Below are 20,153 nucleotides of genomic sequence, written 5' to 3'. Positions count from 1 at the left end.
GACACTTGATCCGACAACGTCACGCCCACGAGGGACGAGGTCATGGATTAGCCTCGTGCTTTTTCGACCCCCTCACAGAAAGTATTATTTTTTTAAAAAAAATATATTAATTGACCATAAGGAGTCGCATGTAATTATAGGAGGCGACGCCTAAAGTGTGTATTATGTTTTTATTTTATTTTTATTTTTTTATTTAGTTCTCGCTAATTTAAATTATTTCTACGTACGTATTAAATTCAAAAAAATAATAAATAGAGCTGAGATTTGCAGAATTGCGAAAATATTTTTGTATTAATTCAAACAAGAAAGTTGGTTCAACGTACAATTGTAAATAATTGTATTCCAAAAAATAACCTAATTTCTATCTCTGAAAACTAGAAAATGACTACAAACAAATACTAATAAAATATCTACTCCATTTTTCTTGAACATCATCGATCTCCTCTTGAGTGTACGGGTTTGGAGAAAATATTTGTACTTCAACAAAATAATGTATTAATTAGTAAATTTTGGATAAAAGCTAGCGCATGTATGGTAACCGCTGAGATAAAATAATAACAAAACTAAATGTACACGTACCTCTTCCACATTACTAATACTTTGTAATCCAAGTAAAACTATTTGATGCATGTACTTCATGACATAATAGCCACATTCAAGCATTTCCTGTTCACGAGAACACTAAGATACAAATATAATACACATTAAATTAAAGAATAACATATATATGAATAAATGACGATAAAAAGAATAATCAAACTAATTAAATCTTACTATAATTTCTTTCCATCTCAAAGACTTTCGAGATCCTTTGTTGTTGGCTTGCCAAGTCCGATAACTCCTAAACATGAAAACAATTGTTCCAAGTATTATTAGTTGTAGACACTTGAAACACGGTTAATCACTTGCGTGGCATGTATCAGTCATTTGAAGACTCTTGAAACTGAACATATAAATCAGATACATGCATAATTAAAGGACAGCTCCATTTACACCACTTTGTTATTTTCTCCTGGTAAAGTGTTATGTATGTTTATCTGAACTGGGGTAGCTGTATCTGAACAGACGTGACTATTGAAACGTAGAGACACACATTTGAAATTTATATTTTCTGAAACTTGTTTGTGTAAGGTGAAAAGATAAATTATTAATATGGTTGGGGTCTGAAACAGGCCAAGTTGATGCAATCCGTTTAGGGATCAGCAGAGCATTACAAAGTTGGGAACCTGGGTTGCGTTATCTACTCAAAGAAAGGTATAGTATCCTAGTCACTGCCAAAACATTTCAAGCCTATTGCATTTCAAGCCTAGTCACTGCCAAAGCATAACAAGTAAATTAAAGGACATCAGCCACATTCAAGCTGCAACCTCCCAAGCATAACAAGCCAAACTATGAATCTATGCTTGGGCATAGTAAACCGATTCCAGACCAACTAATTGATCCAATGCATTTTTTATATTGTCCAGATAACATTGTTAGTGTCATATACATTAATACCAGTTTTCATTATTGAGTTACAACCTTATTACAGCCTTGAAATATTGTGCATCATACTGTTCTTTAGTTTAAAAAGCGTCTTGAGGCTCACAAATCATCACTTTCCTCACAATAACAAAAGCATCTGATGGTCTGCATTGAGATTGAACTGATTCTGGCAGGTACTGCAAGTTCTAAATGTAAATTTGTGTTTTCCTTTGTGTTCTGGGTACAGGCAGACGAAAGAATATCTACCATAACCTAATTCAGCTGTGTTCAGGAAAATGTGGGTCGTTCTCCTTTACTCAAACACACTCTGAAACCAATATAGAAGAATAAGACACAAAGTGATTATCCAATGGAAACCATTACCTTGTGTTCTCACTTAATCAGAAGAAATTTCTTCATGACATGATTAGCCATTCTAACAAACAGCCAAACATCAATCATAACTCACAAAACCAATGTGTAAATTTCCTAAAACCCTGATTCGTCAAGTATGCTGTAAAGATTATAGACTTATAGTGCAGTTATACACTACAACAAAAGGGTACATATTTAGACGGAATAATTGCGACGGTGTAACAAAGGGTCGTAAGGAATTTTGGTGCGCGAATATTACTTTGCAAATTGTGACGCTTTATACCGTCGCAACATATTACGACTCACTAAAGCGTCGCTATTTACAAAAAAAAAAATTAAAAAAAGATGAAAAAAAATTAACACCATATCCCGCCTAATTCTCCTATCCCTACTCCCACACCCTACTCCACGATTATCAGATCTCCCTCAAACAACCGACTCAACCTACACTCCCAAAAACCAACTGCTCAGTGCTACCTAGAAACATTCCTACAGAAAAACTCAAACAAATTTCTTACTCTTCTCTCTAATTTTGATTTCTAAAAAGATCAACGATTCTCAATTAATCACCTGTATCAATCTTTGCCTGCCGGAAATAGCCACAGAGGTGAAGAACCACCCATTACCCCCGCCAATTCGTGGCCCAAAACCCGCGACCCGTCTCTCACTCCTCTCACTTATTTGGTGTTGGGTTTTTCTTGTTGTTTACCGTTGCCGTCGTGCACCGCCGCCGGTGTGGTACTGGCGCTGCTCCTTCCTTACTTCATCTGATTCGACACAAGATGATGTTGCTGCTATCCTTCTAACACGACTGGCGGTTGCGGGTGGTGGTTGATCCTTGCCGCCGCTCTCTTTCCGGTTGACCTCATTTGAGGGTCACGTTTGGGGATATTTTCGGAGACCCTGTTGGCCTGTTATCCTTGTTCCTATTCTCTTCTTTGAAGATGATATGTCAGGTATAATTTATGCCCAACTTAGTTCTGCTGATTCTAAATCCCAGATCAATTTATCTATTTGAGTTAAAAAATTTCAACCAGATCTAAAATTGTTCACCTTTAGTTTTATAGTTAATTCAATTATTTTGATAACTGATATTTAGAACAATTTAGAGGAATTAATTAAGTTCAATTTAGAGGAATTGATTTTGGAGTAGTTGAGGATGTTTTATGTTAAGGTGAGGGTCTTATGACTACCGTTCACTCCATCACTGGTAAGCCTTCTAATAAGTAATGACTGTACTTGCTATTTTGCATAGCGTTCCTCATCTCATGGTTGATCATTTTCATGTGTTGTGTCCAGCCACTAAAAAGACAGTTGATGGTCCATCAGCTAAGGACTGGAGAAGTGGAAGGGCTGCTTCATTCAACGTCATTCCCAGTAGCACTAAAGCAGTTAAGGTAATTTTATAAAAACAATTTCCAATACAACACGTTGTCTTTCACATAAAAGCTCATGTTCTATTGTGTCATGAGAGAGTGTATATATTTTTTCTGCAAGATTATAACGGAGAAGTATGTTAATGTCATGGACCTGACAATTGCTGCATTTGGAAAGGTTTTGCCAGCTTTGAACGGCAAATTGACCGGAATGTCGTTCCGTGTTCCCACTGTTGATGTCTCTGTTGTTGACCTTACCGTCAGACTTGAGAAGGGTGCTACCTACGAGCAGATTAAGGATGCCATCAAGTAAGCTACCATCAGTATTATCTCTCTATCATGTCAAATGTATTTTACATGGCTGTGTTTGGTTGGTTATGGTTTTGCAATGCAATTTCACATTTCTTTTTTCTATATTAGGGAGGAATCTGAAGGCAAGTTGAAGGGAATCCTTGGATACACAGAGGATGATGTTGTGTCAACTGAATTTGTTGGTGACAGCAGGTAGGAATTCTTCTCTGCAGGTCTTCCTTATTCTCTTATAGCTTCAGCATCTTACAATGAAATAATGCATATACATCGGTTTACAGGTCAAGCATTTTTGATGCCAAGGCTGGAATTGCCTTGAATGACAACTTTGTGAAGTTCGTTTCCTGGTACGACAACGAGTGGGGTTACAGGTATTGTCTACTTCTCCAACTAAGTTGATTTTTTTTGAGATAGATCCAACCTCAAGAAGCATTTTTTTAATTATTGTGTTATCTTATATTAGCTATTGGGTTTCGTACATTAGTCTAATAGGAAGGGTTAGTGAAGGGATTGCATAATTAGTTTGTTAAGGGTAGATTGAAGAGAAAGATAGTTGGTTAGTTAGAGGGAAAAGAGAATAAAATTTGCTATAAAAATAAGATATTAGGAAAAGAAGAGGGCTTCTAGAATAATAAAGCGTCGTTTTAGCTTTAGCTCTTGGGAGTGAATCAGAACACTGAAAGCTTGATAACTATCCTCTACATTTTATAAAACTCCATATTATCAATCTGTCATTATTTTCATGTTAGTAAGCCATGTCTTTACCCTTACCTAAGGAGACACTGGTGCTACGACTTGTTCCTCTCAAATTCATAGTTACCGCTTACAAGGCTCAATCTAGGGTTATTGTTACCTCAATACTCAATGTTGTATAACATAAATTATTAAATGTTTGATCTTTGTGCAAGCCAAAACCAGACATAAGGAAATAACATATGTGGTTCTGTCCTTGTTTACATCTTCAAAGTCTTTTGTGTTATGGTTCGATTAATTACCAAGTTTACCTAAAATCTGATTTGAGTTTCTGCTCATTGTAATTCTTGTTTATGTGAAAATATTAAACTGATTTAACGTGTATGATTGTCACCTTAAGTGAATACCTATATCGTATTTAGTGATTATTCTTATAGCAATTGAGTTGGTTCATGACCTTTTTGTTCATGGCTGATTGTGTTTCTTACATTCTGAACATGAACTAAATATTTGAGTTTTGTAAGGTTTTAGATGATCCACAAAGGTCACATCGCTATTTGATGTTACTGATTGGAATTTCAACTAAGAGAAGGGGGTTGGTTCTGACTTCTAGTTGTTTATTTGATTCCACCTTTTCTGTTTCTAGTATTAGTATTTTACCTTATCCGTTTCTGCTATTAGTTTTACCTTTCAGAACATCTGAATCCAGTTTCTATTAGAGTCCCCATCACTTTATTTTTCCAATTCATTCACGTGCTCGGGCTACTCTGCTGTCTTGTCTATTCTATGCTTGCTTTAATTATTGAATAACATTAAAATTGCCAGATTATAATACCTTTGGATACGAAATGGGTAGGTGGAGAGAGGAATGAAGGAAATGATGCCCTTGGTCCAAGTATGCATTCTATGTTAAGTCTAATAAATGCGGTTCAGTATTAATTAACAAGTTAATAGTTCAGTGAGATCAAGTGAGCTGAATGCCTAGCTAGAGGCCGCTTCAGTTCAAGTGGAATTAATGATATTAATCCACAGCTTACTCTTGACTGAACCCGTAGGGTCACACAAATAGTACGTAAACGGATCAAGTATTTAATGGCATTAGATACTCCATCTATGGATATTCGGAATGGACGGATCTTGGTTTCAGTGGGAGCTGAGATCGTCACAGGCAAGAAATGAATACTCCGGAAACGATGATATTGCCGGAAACGGAAATATGGATCGTATCGGAAATATAAATATTATCCAAGTCGTAGATGTTGCCGGAAACGGAAACATGGTACGTATCGGAAAATATTATCGGAAATGGAAATATTGCCAGAATCGGAAATATTGCCGGAAACGGAAATATTGTCAGAATCGGAAATATTATCGGAATCGGAAAATAATTCCGGAAACGGAAATATTAAATATTTGTTCGAAACGGAAATTATTCCGGAATCGGAAATATTAAATATTGTTCGTATCGGAAATGAATTCCGGAACCGGGAATTTAATCGGAAGCGTATCGTACGTATTAGCATGGACGAGGCCTGCCGGACGAAGGCCCAGCACGAAGTCGGGCCATCGCCCAGCAAGCCAAACGCGCGCCACAAGCCCAGCCAAGGCAGCGCCCAGGCCCACCGCAAGGCAGGCCCAGCGCGCGCCAAGGCCACGGCTACGTGGGCCTCGTGGCGTGGGCTGCTGCTCGCACGCACGCGCATGGGCGGCCCTCGTGGCTGCCGCGTGTGTGTGTGTGTGTTTGTGTTCATGCACGATTCCTAAAGCTATTAGGATTTGGTATATGATTAAATTCCTATTCCTAAAAAGATAAATTAATTAATTAGAGTTCGTATAGGATTCTAAGTTTAATTAATTCGTATCCTACTAGGATTCCAATTCCCTTTCCATAACTCTATAAATACGTGCCTAGGGTCACATATTTTCAGAGATTAATTCAAGTATTCAAAGTGAGTTTTGAGAGAAAAATTCAGTCATATTTCTTACCTAAGAGTGCCGAAAATTCTAGTACCTTAAGGGCGATTCTAGTTGGTCAATCTTAAGGCGGATCCGGACGTGCTGTGGACTATCTACGGAGGGACGACACTTGGAGTCCTAAAGCCTTGTTCTTGTTCGGTTCGGGCGCAGCTAGGGAAGGCACGCAACAAAGAGTATGCATCTAAACTATGCTATATGATTATGTGTAAATAATATGTATTCCTGGCTAAATGGTTTTTCCGCATGATTTATGAATTGTCATATGTATCATAACCTAACAGTGGTATCACGAGCCCCTTATTATTTTCATAATCTAAATTGCATGAACATGGTTAAATATTACAAATTTGCAAGAATTAAAAGGGGTGATTAATTTTCGTAATTGTTAATTAATTGCAAATTGCGTTTATTTAATTATACGTACGCAGTTTTTCGGCAGTTTCTTCGTTACTCATCCAAATCGAGTGATTTTTGTGTCAATTCCGCATGTAAAAGGCATTCTAAAATTTTGACAAAAATAATATTTTTCTGCCTAACTATGACTTTTCGAAGGTTTTAGTTTTTCGAATGCAAAATTTCGTAAATTTAAGATGTTAAATTAAATATTTGCGATTCTTGTTGATAAATCTTGAATTTTTGATTGACCTACAGTATATGTTTAACAAGTTTGAATGCCTAGCCTTGTTAATTATGCAATCTAATTTGTAATTATGATTAATTTGTTGAAAATTAGAATAATTTAGAATTAATTTGATTTTCATAATTAATTATAATTTAATTAGAAACCTATGATTAAAAACCACCATAAAAATTGTAAATTTATGATAAATTTTAAATTTTTATGACCTAGACTTGAATCCATAATAATCGGAAATCAATTGGATAATAAATTTTCGATTTTTCGCCCTAAAATTATGAAATTAATATTATTTATTAATTTGTCATTAATTTTAAATATAAATTTTAATTTTTATGCGATTCGTTCATATAACTTGCACGCACAAAGCAATGGACGCTTCGTGTTACCCTTAAGGGGTGTTGTATAGTGCGGGCATGCGACGACGAGCAAGGGAGCTCGTCGCCCGTGCGGCACGAATGCAATGAGCAAGGGCATGGTGCACGAGCACAAGGCAGCAGCCCTGCCTTGTGTCGTGGGCCACGAGCTATGAACAAATGGGCATGGGCGAAAGGCAAGCCAAGGCAGTCGCGTGTGGGCAGCAAGCGAGCTGCGCCACGACGCGCACTGCCTCGCGCAAGCGCGCGCAGCCTCGCGCGCAGCGAGCGCAAGCTCGCGTGCCACGAGCGCTGCGCCCAGCGATTGATCGCGTGCAATTGCTCGCGCGCACAGCGAGCGATGGCTCGCGCGCACAGCGAGCGATGGCTCGCGCGCAGCGAGCGCTGGCGAGCGCGCACAGCGAGCGATGGCTCGCGTGCGTCGAGCGCTGGCGCGCGCGCAGCGAGCACCGTAGCGTGCGATGGCTTGCGATGGAAGATGCATCAGCTATGCGACGAGCGCATGGGCTGCGCGCACATGGCCAGCGATGGCTGTGTGCGTGCGGCCCATGGGCGTGCAATGCGTAGGGTGTTTGCGTTGCGATTAGATCGTTTTGAATGTTTAATTTGAAATTTTTCAGTTTACGTAATTTTAATTAATTTTAAAATTAATAATTTAAATTATTTTCTTGGATTTTAATTTTGAATATTGTAATTATAATAAATTTTATTTATTCTAATTATTTTACTAAAATTAAAATCATGAATTAATTTAAATACGACTGAAATTAAATTAAACTTTTTGGATTCAATTATAAATTTATATGAGTTTTAAATTTTAATTAAATTTGTATGTTTCCGGTTAGACTAGAAATACATTTTTATGTTTAAAATTAGTAAAGAATATGAATTTATTGGTTTAAGTGGGAGCATTTTTAGTCATAAACTCTTGATTAGTTCTACAAATCCTTAAGGTTAAAACTACTTGATTAGAATTAATAAGGACTGAATAATTTGTAGATTATTGGTGCCCTTGATTAATTGCTGCAAATGTTTATGTGATGCATAATGTGTTTTACTAACCAGCTATGTGGGCCATTCATGATAATGAATGGGTGAATGGTATATATTGTATATGTACTGTTTTGCAGGTTATGAAGTGACTAGTATGGCCCAAATAGGATAGAAAATATGGTCTGCGTACCATTAATTTGAATGTAATTGGTCTAAAGTACCAAAGTTATTTTTCAATTCAAATATGGTCTGCGTACCATCAAATAGTTGTAATTAGTTATAGCTTATCCTATTTGAAGAAAATGGTGCCTCCCACGGAGATTTTCAAGACGGACTTTGAAGTCAAAGCTTCAAGATGAAGTCGGGCCATACTAGATCACATTTATCTTATGCATGCTTTAAGTTATTTATTGCTTTAAATATGTCTTAATTATGCGTAAGATTGTGGCTTGATTATGTTGCATGATTAAGGATTTTAGTTCACTTAAAATCTAACCAACATAGTAAGAGCCTTAAGTTCCAAACTTAAAAATTGAGTTAAAAGGTGCCATGCCAAAATATACACTTGCTTGGATATCCTTTACATCAATCTAGTAATAGTTTTCGCTCAGCGAGGTGTTACTTATTGGTCCTAAAGGGGCAAGGTACAAAAATAATTGTGAGTACATGTTAGTTTTGGTGAAACTCAACGATATAAGTAAGGAGTCCTTTTATGTCGTGGCAAAATCGATAGGTTTACCTAATAAGTTCTTAGACGTACCTATCAACAAAGAATAGTTTCTAGTCTATTAGCAAAAGGCTTTTGCTTACCTAAGATGTTCTAGGATTAAGTCGACAAACTGTGCTTAGTTCTTCAATGATTTTAGGATCTTGGAATCATTTTATTCACACCTGCCGGAACACATAACTTGAATAAAATGCTTAATAAACATTGAATTATGCATGTATGCTAGATTTTAAGTTTATTAAGAGAAACTGTGAATGGTTATTTATTTGTTTATTCTTTTCAATTGTAGTTTTTAATATGGCAAACAACAATTCATTCAACATTCGATCAATTCTCGAAAAGGAGAAGTTGAACGGGAAAAACTTCCTTGACTGGCAAAGGAACTTGCAAATAGTTCTTATGCAGGAAGAAAAGGAGTATGTCCTAGATGAGGCGATGCCCGAAGCCGCAGGCGACGGGGTCACTCAGGCAGCCCTCAATCGTTGGATTGATGCCAACAAGGATGTGAAATGTCTAATGCTCGCCACCATGAGTGCGGATCTGCAGAAAACGTTCATCAACTCAGATGCTTTCACAATCATCAGTGAGTTGAAGAACATGTTCCAAGATCTGGCTCGAGTCGAAAGATTCGAGACTCATAGGCAAATTCTTAAGACCAAGCTTAAGAAAGGCGAGCCCGTAAGTCCACATGTTCTCAAAATGATTGGACTCATTGAGAATATGAGTCGGCTGGATCAGCAATTTTCTCAGGAAATGGCTATAGACACCATCCTCCATTCTCTTCATAGCGGGTATGATCAGTTCAAACTGAACTACAGTATGAATAGTCTGGAAAAAACGCTCACTGAGCTTCACGGTATGCTGAAGACCGCTGAAAAGACGCTCAAAAGTTATAAGCAGGATGTGCTTATGGTGCGTGGGGGCAAGTTCAAGAAATCTGGAAAGAAGAGGAATGCTAAGAAAGGTGGCAACAAGGCCAGCCCAACTAAGCAAACTGGCGCCAAATCTGTAAAGAGGAAGGTCAGTCAACCCACTTCTGAATCCGAATGCTTCTACTGCAAGAAGAAGGGGCATTGGAAGAGAGATTGCTTGAAGCTAAAGGAAGATCAGAAGAACGGAACAGTCGTTCCATCTTCAGGTATTTTCGTTATAGACTGTATACTTGCTAATTCAACTTCTTGGGTATTAGATACAGGTTGTGGCTCACACTTATGTTCCAATCCACAGGGACTAAGAAGAAGTAGAAAGTTAAGCAAGGGTGAAGTCGACCTACGAGTGGGAAATGGAGCACGGATTGCTGCATTAGCTGTAGGAACTTACTATTTGTCGTTGCCCTTCGGGCTAGTTTTGGAACTGGAAGAATGTTTCCATGTTCCAAGTCTTACTAAAAACATCATTTCAGTTTCTTGCTTAGATGCTAAGGGATTTTCCTTTTTTAATAAAAGACAATAGTTGTTCGTTTTATTTTAAAGAGATGTTTTATGGATCTGCTAGATTAGTCAATAGACTTTATTTATTAGATCACGACAAACAAGTATATAACATAAATACCAAAAAGGCCAAAAAGGATGATTCAGATCTCACCTATCTGTGGAATTGTCGATTAGGCCATATAAACTTGAAACGCTTAGAAAGACTTCAAAAGGAAGGAATTCTAGAACCATTTGACTTAGAGGATTATGGTAAATGCGAATCATGTTTACTTGGCAAAATGACAAAGCAACCTTTCTCTAAAGTTGGAGAAAGAGCAAATGAACTATTGGGTTTAATCCATACAGATGTATGTGGACCAATGAGTACAAATGCTAGAGGTGGTTTCAGCTACTTTATCACTTTCACTGATGACTTCAGTAGGTACGTATGGTTATGTCTACCTAATGAAGCATAAGTCTGAATCCTTTGACAAATTCAAGGAATTTCAGAGTGAAGTAGAGAATCAATTAGGCAAGAAGATTAAGGCACTGCGGTCTGATAGAGGCGGTGAATATCTGAGCTATGAATTTGATGACCATCTGAAAGAATGTGGAATTCTATCAGAATTGACTCCTCCTTGAACACCACAATGGAACGGTGTGTCGGAACGGAGGAACAGAACATTGCTAGACATGGTCAGGTCAATGATGGGTCAGGCCGAACTTCCATTAGAATTTTGGGGACATGCACTAAATACAGCTGCACTCACTATAAATAGAGCTCCGTCTAAAGCTGTCGAAAAGACTCCATACGAATTATGGTTTGGAAAGCCTCCAAATGTGTCTTTTCTTAAGATTTGGGGATGTGAAGTATACGTCAAACGATTAATTTCAGACAAACTTCATCCAAAATCTGACAAATGTATCCTTGTGGGCTATCCAAAGGAAACAAAGGGGTATTACTTCTACAATACATCTGAGAACAAAGTGTTTGTTGCTCGAGATGGTGTCTTTTTGGAGAAAGATCACATTTCCAAAATGACAAGTGGGAGAAAAATAGACCTCGAAGAAATTCGAGTCGAACAACAAACTCTAGAGAATGCTCAAGATGACATTCAGGATGAAACTCAGAGATCTTTAGAAGAATCTGGTGAGAATCATGGTCAATCTAGAAATGTTACCCCGCGTAGATCGCAAAGATATAGATCTCAACCGGAAAGGTACTTAGGTATTTTGACGAACGAGAGTTATGACGTTCTATTACTTGAAAGTGATGAACCTGCGACTTACAAACAAGCTATGACGAGCCCTAGCTCCAAGCAATGGCAAGAAGCCATGCAATCTGAATTGGACTCCATGTCTGAAAACCAAGTATGGGATTTGGTCGATTTGCCAGATGGCTACCAAGCCATTGGAAAAATGGGTTTTCAAACTGAAAAAGGACAAGGATGGGAAAATTGAAGTTTTCAAAGCTAGATTGGTTGCAAAAGGTTACAGGCAAGTCCACGGTGTGGATTACGATGAAATTTTTCACCAGTTGCAATGCTAAAGTCTATTCGGATAATGTTAGCTATCGCTGCATATTACGATTACGAAATATGGCAGATGGATGTCAAAACTGCTTTCTTAAACGGCGTTTTAACAGAAACTGTGTTTATGACACAGCCTGAAGGTTTTGAGGATCCAAAGAATGCTAAAAAGGTATGCAAGCTAAAGAAGTCAATCTACGGATTGAAGCAGGCATCCAGGAGCTGGAATATACGTTTTGATGAAGCAGCCAGTGACTTTGGTTTCATCAAGAACGCAGACGAATCTTGTGTATACAAGAAGGTCAGTGGGAGCAAAATTGCTTTCCTAGTATTATATGTCGACGACATATTACTTATCGGAAATGACATTCCTATGTTGAACTCTGTCAAGATTTGGCTTGGGAAATGTTTTTCGATGAAGGATCTAGGAGAAGCACAGTACATATTGGGCATCAAGATTTACAGAGATAGATCTAAAAGGATGATTGGACTTAGTCAAAGCACTTATATCAATAAGGTGCTTGATAGGTTCAAGATGGCGGACTCCAAGCGAGGCTACCTACCCATGTCTCATGGAATGACTTTAAGCAAGACTCAGTGCCCAAAAACACTTGATGAGCGTAGACGAATGAATGGGATTCCATATGCATCATTGATTGGTTCAATAATGTATGCTATGATATGTACACGCCCGGATGTTGCGTACGCACTCAGTGCTACGAGCAGATACCAGTCAGACCCAGGAGAGGCGCATTGGACTGCTGCCAAGAACATTCTGAAGTACCTGAAAAGGCACAAAGATGACTTCCTGGTCTATGGTGGAGATGATGAATTAATTGTTAAAGGCTATACGGACGCAAGTTTCCAAACCGACAAAGATGATTTCAGATCACAGTCTGGGTTTGTCTTCTGCCTCAACGGAGGAGCAGTAAGCTGGAAAAGTGCTAAGCAAAGCACCATTGCGGATTCTACAACTGAAGCGGAGTACATTGCTGCACATGAAGCAGCAAAGGAAGCTATATGGCTACGGAAGTTCATAGGTTAACTTGGTGTAGTCCCCTCCATTAAAGGACCAATAGCCCTGTATTGTGACAATAACGGAGCTATTGCACAGGCAAAAGAGCCTAGACACCACCAGAGAGTCAAGCATGTACTTCGTAGATTTCACCTTCTACGAGAGTTCGTTGAAAGAAAAGAAGTCGAGATAAGCAAAATTGGAACTGATGACAACATATCAGATCCATTAACTAAACCTCTGCCGCAGGCGAAGCACAACTCGCACAATGCAGCTATGGGAATCAAGCATATTGGAGAATGGCTTTCATGTCTCTGTTTAATGTTTTAAAGTTTTAGAGTTTAAATCTTTGTAAAACATTATTGGTTACTCATTCACAATAAATGAAAAGAATTCATTTTTCCATTTAATTTGTGGTTTATTAAATGATGAGTCCCTTCAATTTGACGATATATTCAAGATAGACTGTCAGGACCAGTCCTGTGACTAAGAAATGTCTATCAAGTGAACTTGAATGTCAAAGGTTGAAAATGGTCCCTAGTCGGAGTTTTCTATAAAATTGGACGCATAGAAAACGTTAGACGATTAGAATGCAAGATGACTAGTAGTTCTGTTTCTTGAACTATGTGGACATGGCAATGTCATAATCATTTGCATAGATACTTACTTTGGGAAGACTAGTATCGGACAAGACCTATGAAACTTTACTGTAAGAGATGAAAATCTGTCATAAGTAAATTTCATTAAATTATTAGACACTAAATCCTCAATACCTGAGTGATTTGAGATTACTTGTTTGAGAACTGGTTGCTTTGACGTTGACCAACCGTCGCACCGTAAAAGGAGGCTATAAAGGCAACGCTCAGGTAATCACCTATCAAACGAAGTCTAATCTCAAGATCGCAAGATTGGGATTGTCCTCCCATAAATCGGGATGAGATGCTTAAAAGTTGTACAAGGCCACTCGGAGAGCTAGAAACTGTGAAATGCATGGCCGTGCTCGGATGAATCATAGGCTATGATTATCTGTTTATTTGATTAGGTGAACTCTGAAATCGAGGAACACCTCTGGACATAATAAGGATGATGACTCTTACCTTATGTTCAAGAGCAAGCATCGAGCGACAAAGGAATTAGGAAATGCACACTTGTCCCTAAGGACAAGTGGGAGACTGAAGGAAATAATGCCCTTGGTCCAAGTATGCATTCTATGTTAAGTCTAATAAATGCAGTTCAGTATTAATTAACAAGTTAATAATTCAGTGAGATCAAGTGAGCTGAATGCCTAGCTAGAGGCCGCTGCAGTTCAAGTGGAATTAATGATATTAATCCACAGCTTACTCTTGACTGAACCCGTAGGGTCACACAAATAGTACGTAAACGGATCAAGTATTTAATGGCATTAGATACTCCATCTATGGATATTCGGAATCGACGGATCTTGGTTTCAGTGGGAGCTGAGATCGTCACAGGCAAGAAATGAATACTCCGGAAACGATGATATTGCCGGAAACGGAAATATGGATCGTATCGGAAATATAAATATTATCCAAGTCGTAGATGTTGCCGGAAACGGAAACATGGTACGTATCGGAAAATATTATCGGAAATGGAAATATTGCCAGAATCGGAAATATTGCCGGAAACGGAAATATTGTCAGAATCGGAAATATTATCGGAATCGGAAAATAATTCCGGAAACGGAAATATTAAATATTTGTTCGAAACTGAAATTGATTCCGGAATCGGAAATATTAAATATTGTTCGTATCGGAAATGAATTCCGGAACCGGGAATTTAATCGGAAGCGTATCGTACGAATTAGCATCGGACGAGGCCTGCCGGACGAAGGCCCAGCACGAAGTCGGGCCATCGCCCAGCAAGCCAAACGCGCGCCACAAGCCCAGCCAAGGCAGCGCCCAGGCCCACCGCAAGGCAGGCCCAGCGCGCGCCAAGGCCACGGCTGCGTGGGCCTCGTGGCGTGGGCTGCTGCTCGCACGCACGCGCATGGGCGGCCCTCGTGGCTGCCGCGTGTGTGTGTGTGTGTTTGTGTTCATGCACGATTCCTAAAGCTATTAGGATTTGGTATATGATTAAATTCCTATTCCTAAAACGATAAATTAATTAATTAGAGTTCGTATAGGATTCTAAGTTTAATTAATTCGTATCCTACTAGGATTCCGATTCCCTTTCCATAACTCTATAAATACGTGCCTAGGGTCACATATTTTCAGAGATTAATTCAAGTATTCAAAGTGAGTTTTGAGAGAAAAATTCAGTCATATTTCTTACCTAAGAGTGCCGAAAATTCTAGTACCTTAAGGGCGATTCTAGTTGGTCAATCTTAAGGCGGATCCGGACGTGCTGTGGACTATCTACGGAGGGACGACACTTGGAGTCCTAAAGACTTGTTCTTGTTCGGTTCGGGCGCAGCTAGGGAAGGCACGCAACAAAGAGTATGCATCTAAACTATGCTATATGATTATGTGTAAATAATATGTATTCCTGGCTAAATGGTTTTTCCGCATGATTTATGAATTGTCATATGTATCATAACCTAACAAGGAACACTTCAATGCTTCTGCCATGACTAGGATGGGAATATGATGAACTAAAAGAGTTGTTCTTTTCATGTCATTTATTTTTTCTTGGTTGTTTTATTGTTTGACTATTGATTAGGGTATATACTGAAGACTTCAAGTGCTTTGGTTCAGTTTTAGCTCTTCTGCTTTGTTTTCTCTAGCGCCTTTCCTGTCTGGTTCTGCTTTCTGTTAGGCTCCTCGATCAAACTCGAGTAATTTCTGTTTTCTGAGCATCTATATGGTATATACAGTCTATCAACAAGGTTACACTTGCAAATGGTGCTTTCGCGCAGGATTAAGGAATTGAAATGTCTTTGAATAGATGACTGTAATTAGATCAGTAAAGAGATGTTGCACACCCTAGTATTCCTCCTTATGTCTTTAGCCTACTCTCTGCAGCCTACTGTCATATTTGCAAGTCTCAATTTAGGGTGCTTATTACCAATGATCAGAGAATTTTTAATACGAGTCAACAACACTGATCAGGTTGCATTGGCTATGCAATAATGTATCATTACCTGAAATGTGGCATATCTAATTTACATATTAAAATTCTTTTTGTAGATTACTGACGATTCTGGTGGCAAAGGTGAAAAGCAGGCCGAGACATGAGACTTTTACACTATCGCCAAAAGTAAGGTAATTTCATATGGAGTTAACTGCGTTTCATGCTTTATCGATAAACTGATCACTGAAATAAGCTTTATAGTTGTCAATTATTTATGAATGATTGTGAGATTAGAAGGTAGAATCTTAGATTTAGTATTATCATAATAAGGTATTATGCTGAAATACGAGTTGGTGTTAGGTCTGGGTTGTTAGCCTGTTTTAAAGTTTGTCAAGCAAGAAACGATGAGTACTGGAACAACAAAATCCCTTGTGCAGAGATTTCCATATACAGTTCGTCTACCATGGTGTGGTTGTCCTTTACAACTACAATAATTTCATACACATTCACGGACTCACTGTATCCATGAACTTACTAAAACTGAGAAAATTTCATATGGTGAGTAATGAGTTACTATTTTCAAACCGAATGAGAAATTTTAGTTGATGTGGACCCACACTTAGCTGCTTTGTCCATAGAAACCAATCTCTCCCCTCCAGCACACTAATACTAGATTCTAGCACAAAACTTCGTGCTAATCAGCAGAACACTAACTTGAATAATGTTTAAATCTGGATTCCTGGTAAGAATCATTGGTAATTTTAAGAAACAGGTAGACCTTAAGAATTTTCAAGTCTGTGAAGACTGAAGAATCAAACGATGTGTAGTAATTTTTTTCGTACAGATATTGAACACTTGCAATAGCTCTATTCTTTGATTGTGCCTTCATTTTAATTAGTTGATTTTGTGCTTTCTACCTGTACATTACTGCTGGGTGGTAGGATAAACGATAGTGCTTGCTTGCTTGCTTGTGCAATCGTGATTAATGCATACTCTTAGGAAGACAGTTCAAAGAATTGATATGAATTTTATGATAAAAATGAAAGAAGCACTACCCAGGTTCAGATAGTTAATGAAAAAGGGACTAAAGAACCATTTCTTATAACCTTTTGAACAACTACATCAATGTTTCAATTGAAGCATGCATTGTCTCTTTAACACGGAATCACAGAAACCATTCTTTTCAGTATAATTAAGGTAAAACAGATAGATTAAAAGTTATAACTGAATAAAGGTTAATGGTTATAAAATAGATAGATTAAAGGTTATAAAAGAGCCACTTTACTTGACTTGAAAGTTGTTACTTTTCCAGTTTGGAGGAAAATGGATTTTCTGGTATGAAATGCAAAGTTGCATAACTTTTGTAATTGTTTAAAGGGGTGTGAATAACTGAATATGGTGGTGGGAATGTTCAAAGTTCAATATTAGCAGACAGTGACTTAAATACTTTACTTGACCTGAAAGTTGTTACTTTCCCTGTTATTATGTTACAAATAGATTAGCCTGCACACATTAGCCTGAGCATACCCTGTTATTATGTTAAACACAGATTAGCCTACACACATTGGTCCAAGATTTTTCCCAAGAAAAAGAGTAAATCTCTTACGCCTCTTAACTACGTAGTATAAACTACAAAATAAAATGTTGACACATTATCAAACTGCAAATAACAGGAAAATGGATACTGTAATCTTGTTAAAATTAATAGATAAAAGTGAGCTCAATTATGAGAATGTGTAGAAAGCAGGACTAAAGGAGGGTTATCTTCCTTTCTGGTTCATGGGAGAGGTGAAGATGAAGGATTTGGCCCTCCCCTCTCGGGCTTTAGGTACAAGTTACCAGAACTAGAGTAATTCTAGGAGGTCTCTCAAGTCAATAACTCAAGGTAGATCTATTATGACTTATGAGACCTTATCTGAAAAGTTTCCTAAATATTAATCTGAAAAACTGAAAATTACAAGCAGAGAGCGGAAATAGTCTTAATAAACTGTCCTAGTATCTCTTTAACAATTTACATATCTAATACCTAGTCCCTAAAAAGATTCTAAAATAAGGGATAACTAGAGTAATTCTAGGAGGTCCCTGTGAGTTTGTTTATTTCTTTTTGAAGGGATATGTTTGATCAAAGTTTCGATCTTTTTTGGGAGAATCGAGTTTATGTTGTATACAAAAACTGGCTTCCATTAGTGCTTCTAAAGGGTGATAGTTTTGTAATTGGATCTGTTTTTAGATGGTTAAATAAATTACTCTTATGTTCAAAAAGATGTTTTCTTGGCAAATTTTATGATTCAAGTGAGAACATGTCGAATCGAAGTTTTGCTTTGTTTGACTAACAGTCAGGGTATTGGAACATGATTATGGGTGGTATGGATATAACTGCTCAAAGTGTTGAAGTTACCAAATTTGAGAACATTGCCAGTGTTGTTTTCCTAGAAACATGCCTATGTTGTGCTCTTGTGCCTTGGTAGCTAAGTTAATCGGGTAATCAGGACATGTGTATGAGCATCATAAATATAGGTAAAATTTATGGAGAATGGCAGAGGTTAGTTCTGATTGAGCATCATGTATCATTACCTGAAATGTGGCATATCTAATTTACATATTAAAATGCTTTTTGTAGATTACTGATGATTCTGGTGGCAATGGTGACAACCAGGCCGAGAAATGAGACTTTTGTTAGGTTATGATACATATGACAATACATAAATCATGCGGAAACAACCATTAAGCCAGGAATACATATTATTTACACATAATCATATAGCATAATTTAGATGCATACTCTTTGTTGCGTGCCTTCCCTAGCTGCGCCCGAACCGAACAAGAACAAGTCTTTAGGACTCCAAGTGTCGTCCCTCCGTAGATAGTCCACAGCACGTCCGGATCCGCCTTAAGATTGACCAACTAGAATCGCCCTTAAGGTACTAGAATTTTCGGCACTCTTAGGTAAGAAATATGACTGAATTTTTCTCTCAAAACTCACTTTGAATACTTGAATTAATCTCTGAAAATATGTGACCCTAGGCACGTATTTATAGAGTTATGGAAAGGGAATTGGAATCCTAGTAGGATACGAATTAATTAAACTTAGAATCCTACAAGAACTCTAATTAATTAATTTATCCTTTTAGGAATAGGAATTTAATCATATACTAATTCTAATAGTTTTAGGAATCATGCATGAACACAAACTCACACACACACGGCAGCCACGAGGGCCGCCCATGCGTGTGCGTGCGAGCAGCAGCCCACGCAGCGAGGCCATGGCCTTGGCGCGCGCTGGGCCTGCCTTGCGGTGGGCCTGGGCGCTGCCTTGGCTGGGCGCGCGTTTGGCTTGCTGGGCGATGGCCCGACTTCGTGCTGGGCCTTCGTCCGGCAGGCCTCGTCCGATGCTAATTCGTACGATACGCTTCCGATTAAATTCCCGGTTCCGGAATTCATTTCCGATACGAACAATATTTAATATTTCCGATTCCGGAATCAATTTCCGTTTCGAACAAATATTTAATATTTCCGTTTCCGGAATTATTTTCCGATTCCGATAATATTTCCGATTCTGACAATATTTCCGTTTCCGGCAATATTTCCGATTCTGGCAATATTTCCATTTCCGATAATATTTTCCGATACGTACCATGTTTCCGTTTCCGGCAACATCTACGACTTGGATAATATTTATATTTCCGATACGATCCATATTTCCGTTTCCGGCAATATCATCGTTTCCGGAGTATTCATTTCTTGCCTGTGACGATCTCAGCTCCCACTGAAACCAAGATCCGTCGATTCCGAATATCCATAGATGGAGTATCTAATGCCATTAAATACTTGATCCGTTTACGTACTATTTGTGTGACCCTACGGGTACAGTCAAGAGTAAGCTGTGGATTAATATCATTAATTCCACTTGAACTGAAGCGGCCTCTAGCTAGGCATTCAGCTCACTTGATCTCACTGAATTATTAACTTGTTAATTAATACTGAACCGCATTTATTAGACTTAACATAGAATGCATACTTGGACCAAGGGCATTATTTCCTTCAACTTTGACACTATTGCCAAATGCAAGGTAATTTCATATGGAATTAATTAACTGCATTTCATGCTTTTAGATAAACTTATAGCTGAAACAAGCTTTATAGTTGTCGATTATTTATGGATGATGGTGAGATTAGAAGGTAGATGCTTAGATTTAGTATTATCATAATAAGGTATTATGTTGATATTAGCTGAAACAC

General features: G+C 38.1%; 1 protein-coding gene across 1 annotated transcript; it reads left to right on the top strand.

The window, feature by feature from the left end:
* Positions 1-3,021: 3,021 nt before the first annotated feature.
* On the top strand, positions 3,022-18,582 carry LOC110777955 (glyceraldehyde-3-phosphate dehydrogenase, cytosolic-like). Its single transcript, XM_056832394.1, has 7 exons — positions 3,022-3,049; positions 3,139-3,236; positions 3,382-3,524; positions 3,636-3,719; positions 3,806-3,895; positions 3,988-4,021; positions 18,535-18,582. The coding sequence occupies exons 1-7, from the start codon at positions 3,025-3,027 to the stop codon at positions 18,580-18,582; spliced, it is 522 nt and encodes a 173-aa protein (XP_056688372.1). The 5' UTR covers positions 3,022-3,024.
* The last annotated feature ends 1,571 nt before the right edge of the window (positions 18,583-20,153 follow it).

Source organism: Spinacia oleracea, chromosome 1 (assembly GCF_020520425.1).
Source record: "Spinacia oleracea cultivar Varoflay chromosome 1, BTI_SOV_V1, whole genome shotgun sequence".
Lineage (NCBI taxonomy): Eukaryota > Viridiplantae > Streptophyta > Magnoliopsida > Caryophyllales > Amaranthaceae > Spinacia > Spinacia oleracea.
This window is presented reverse-complemented; position numbering and strand designations above follow the sequence as displayed.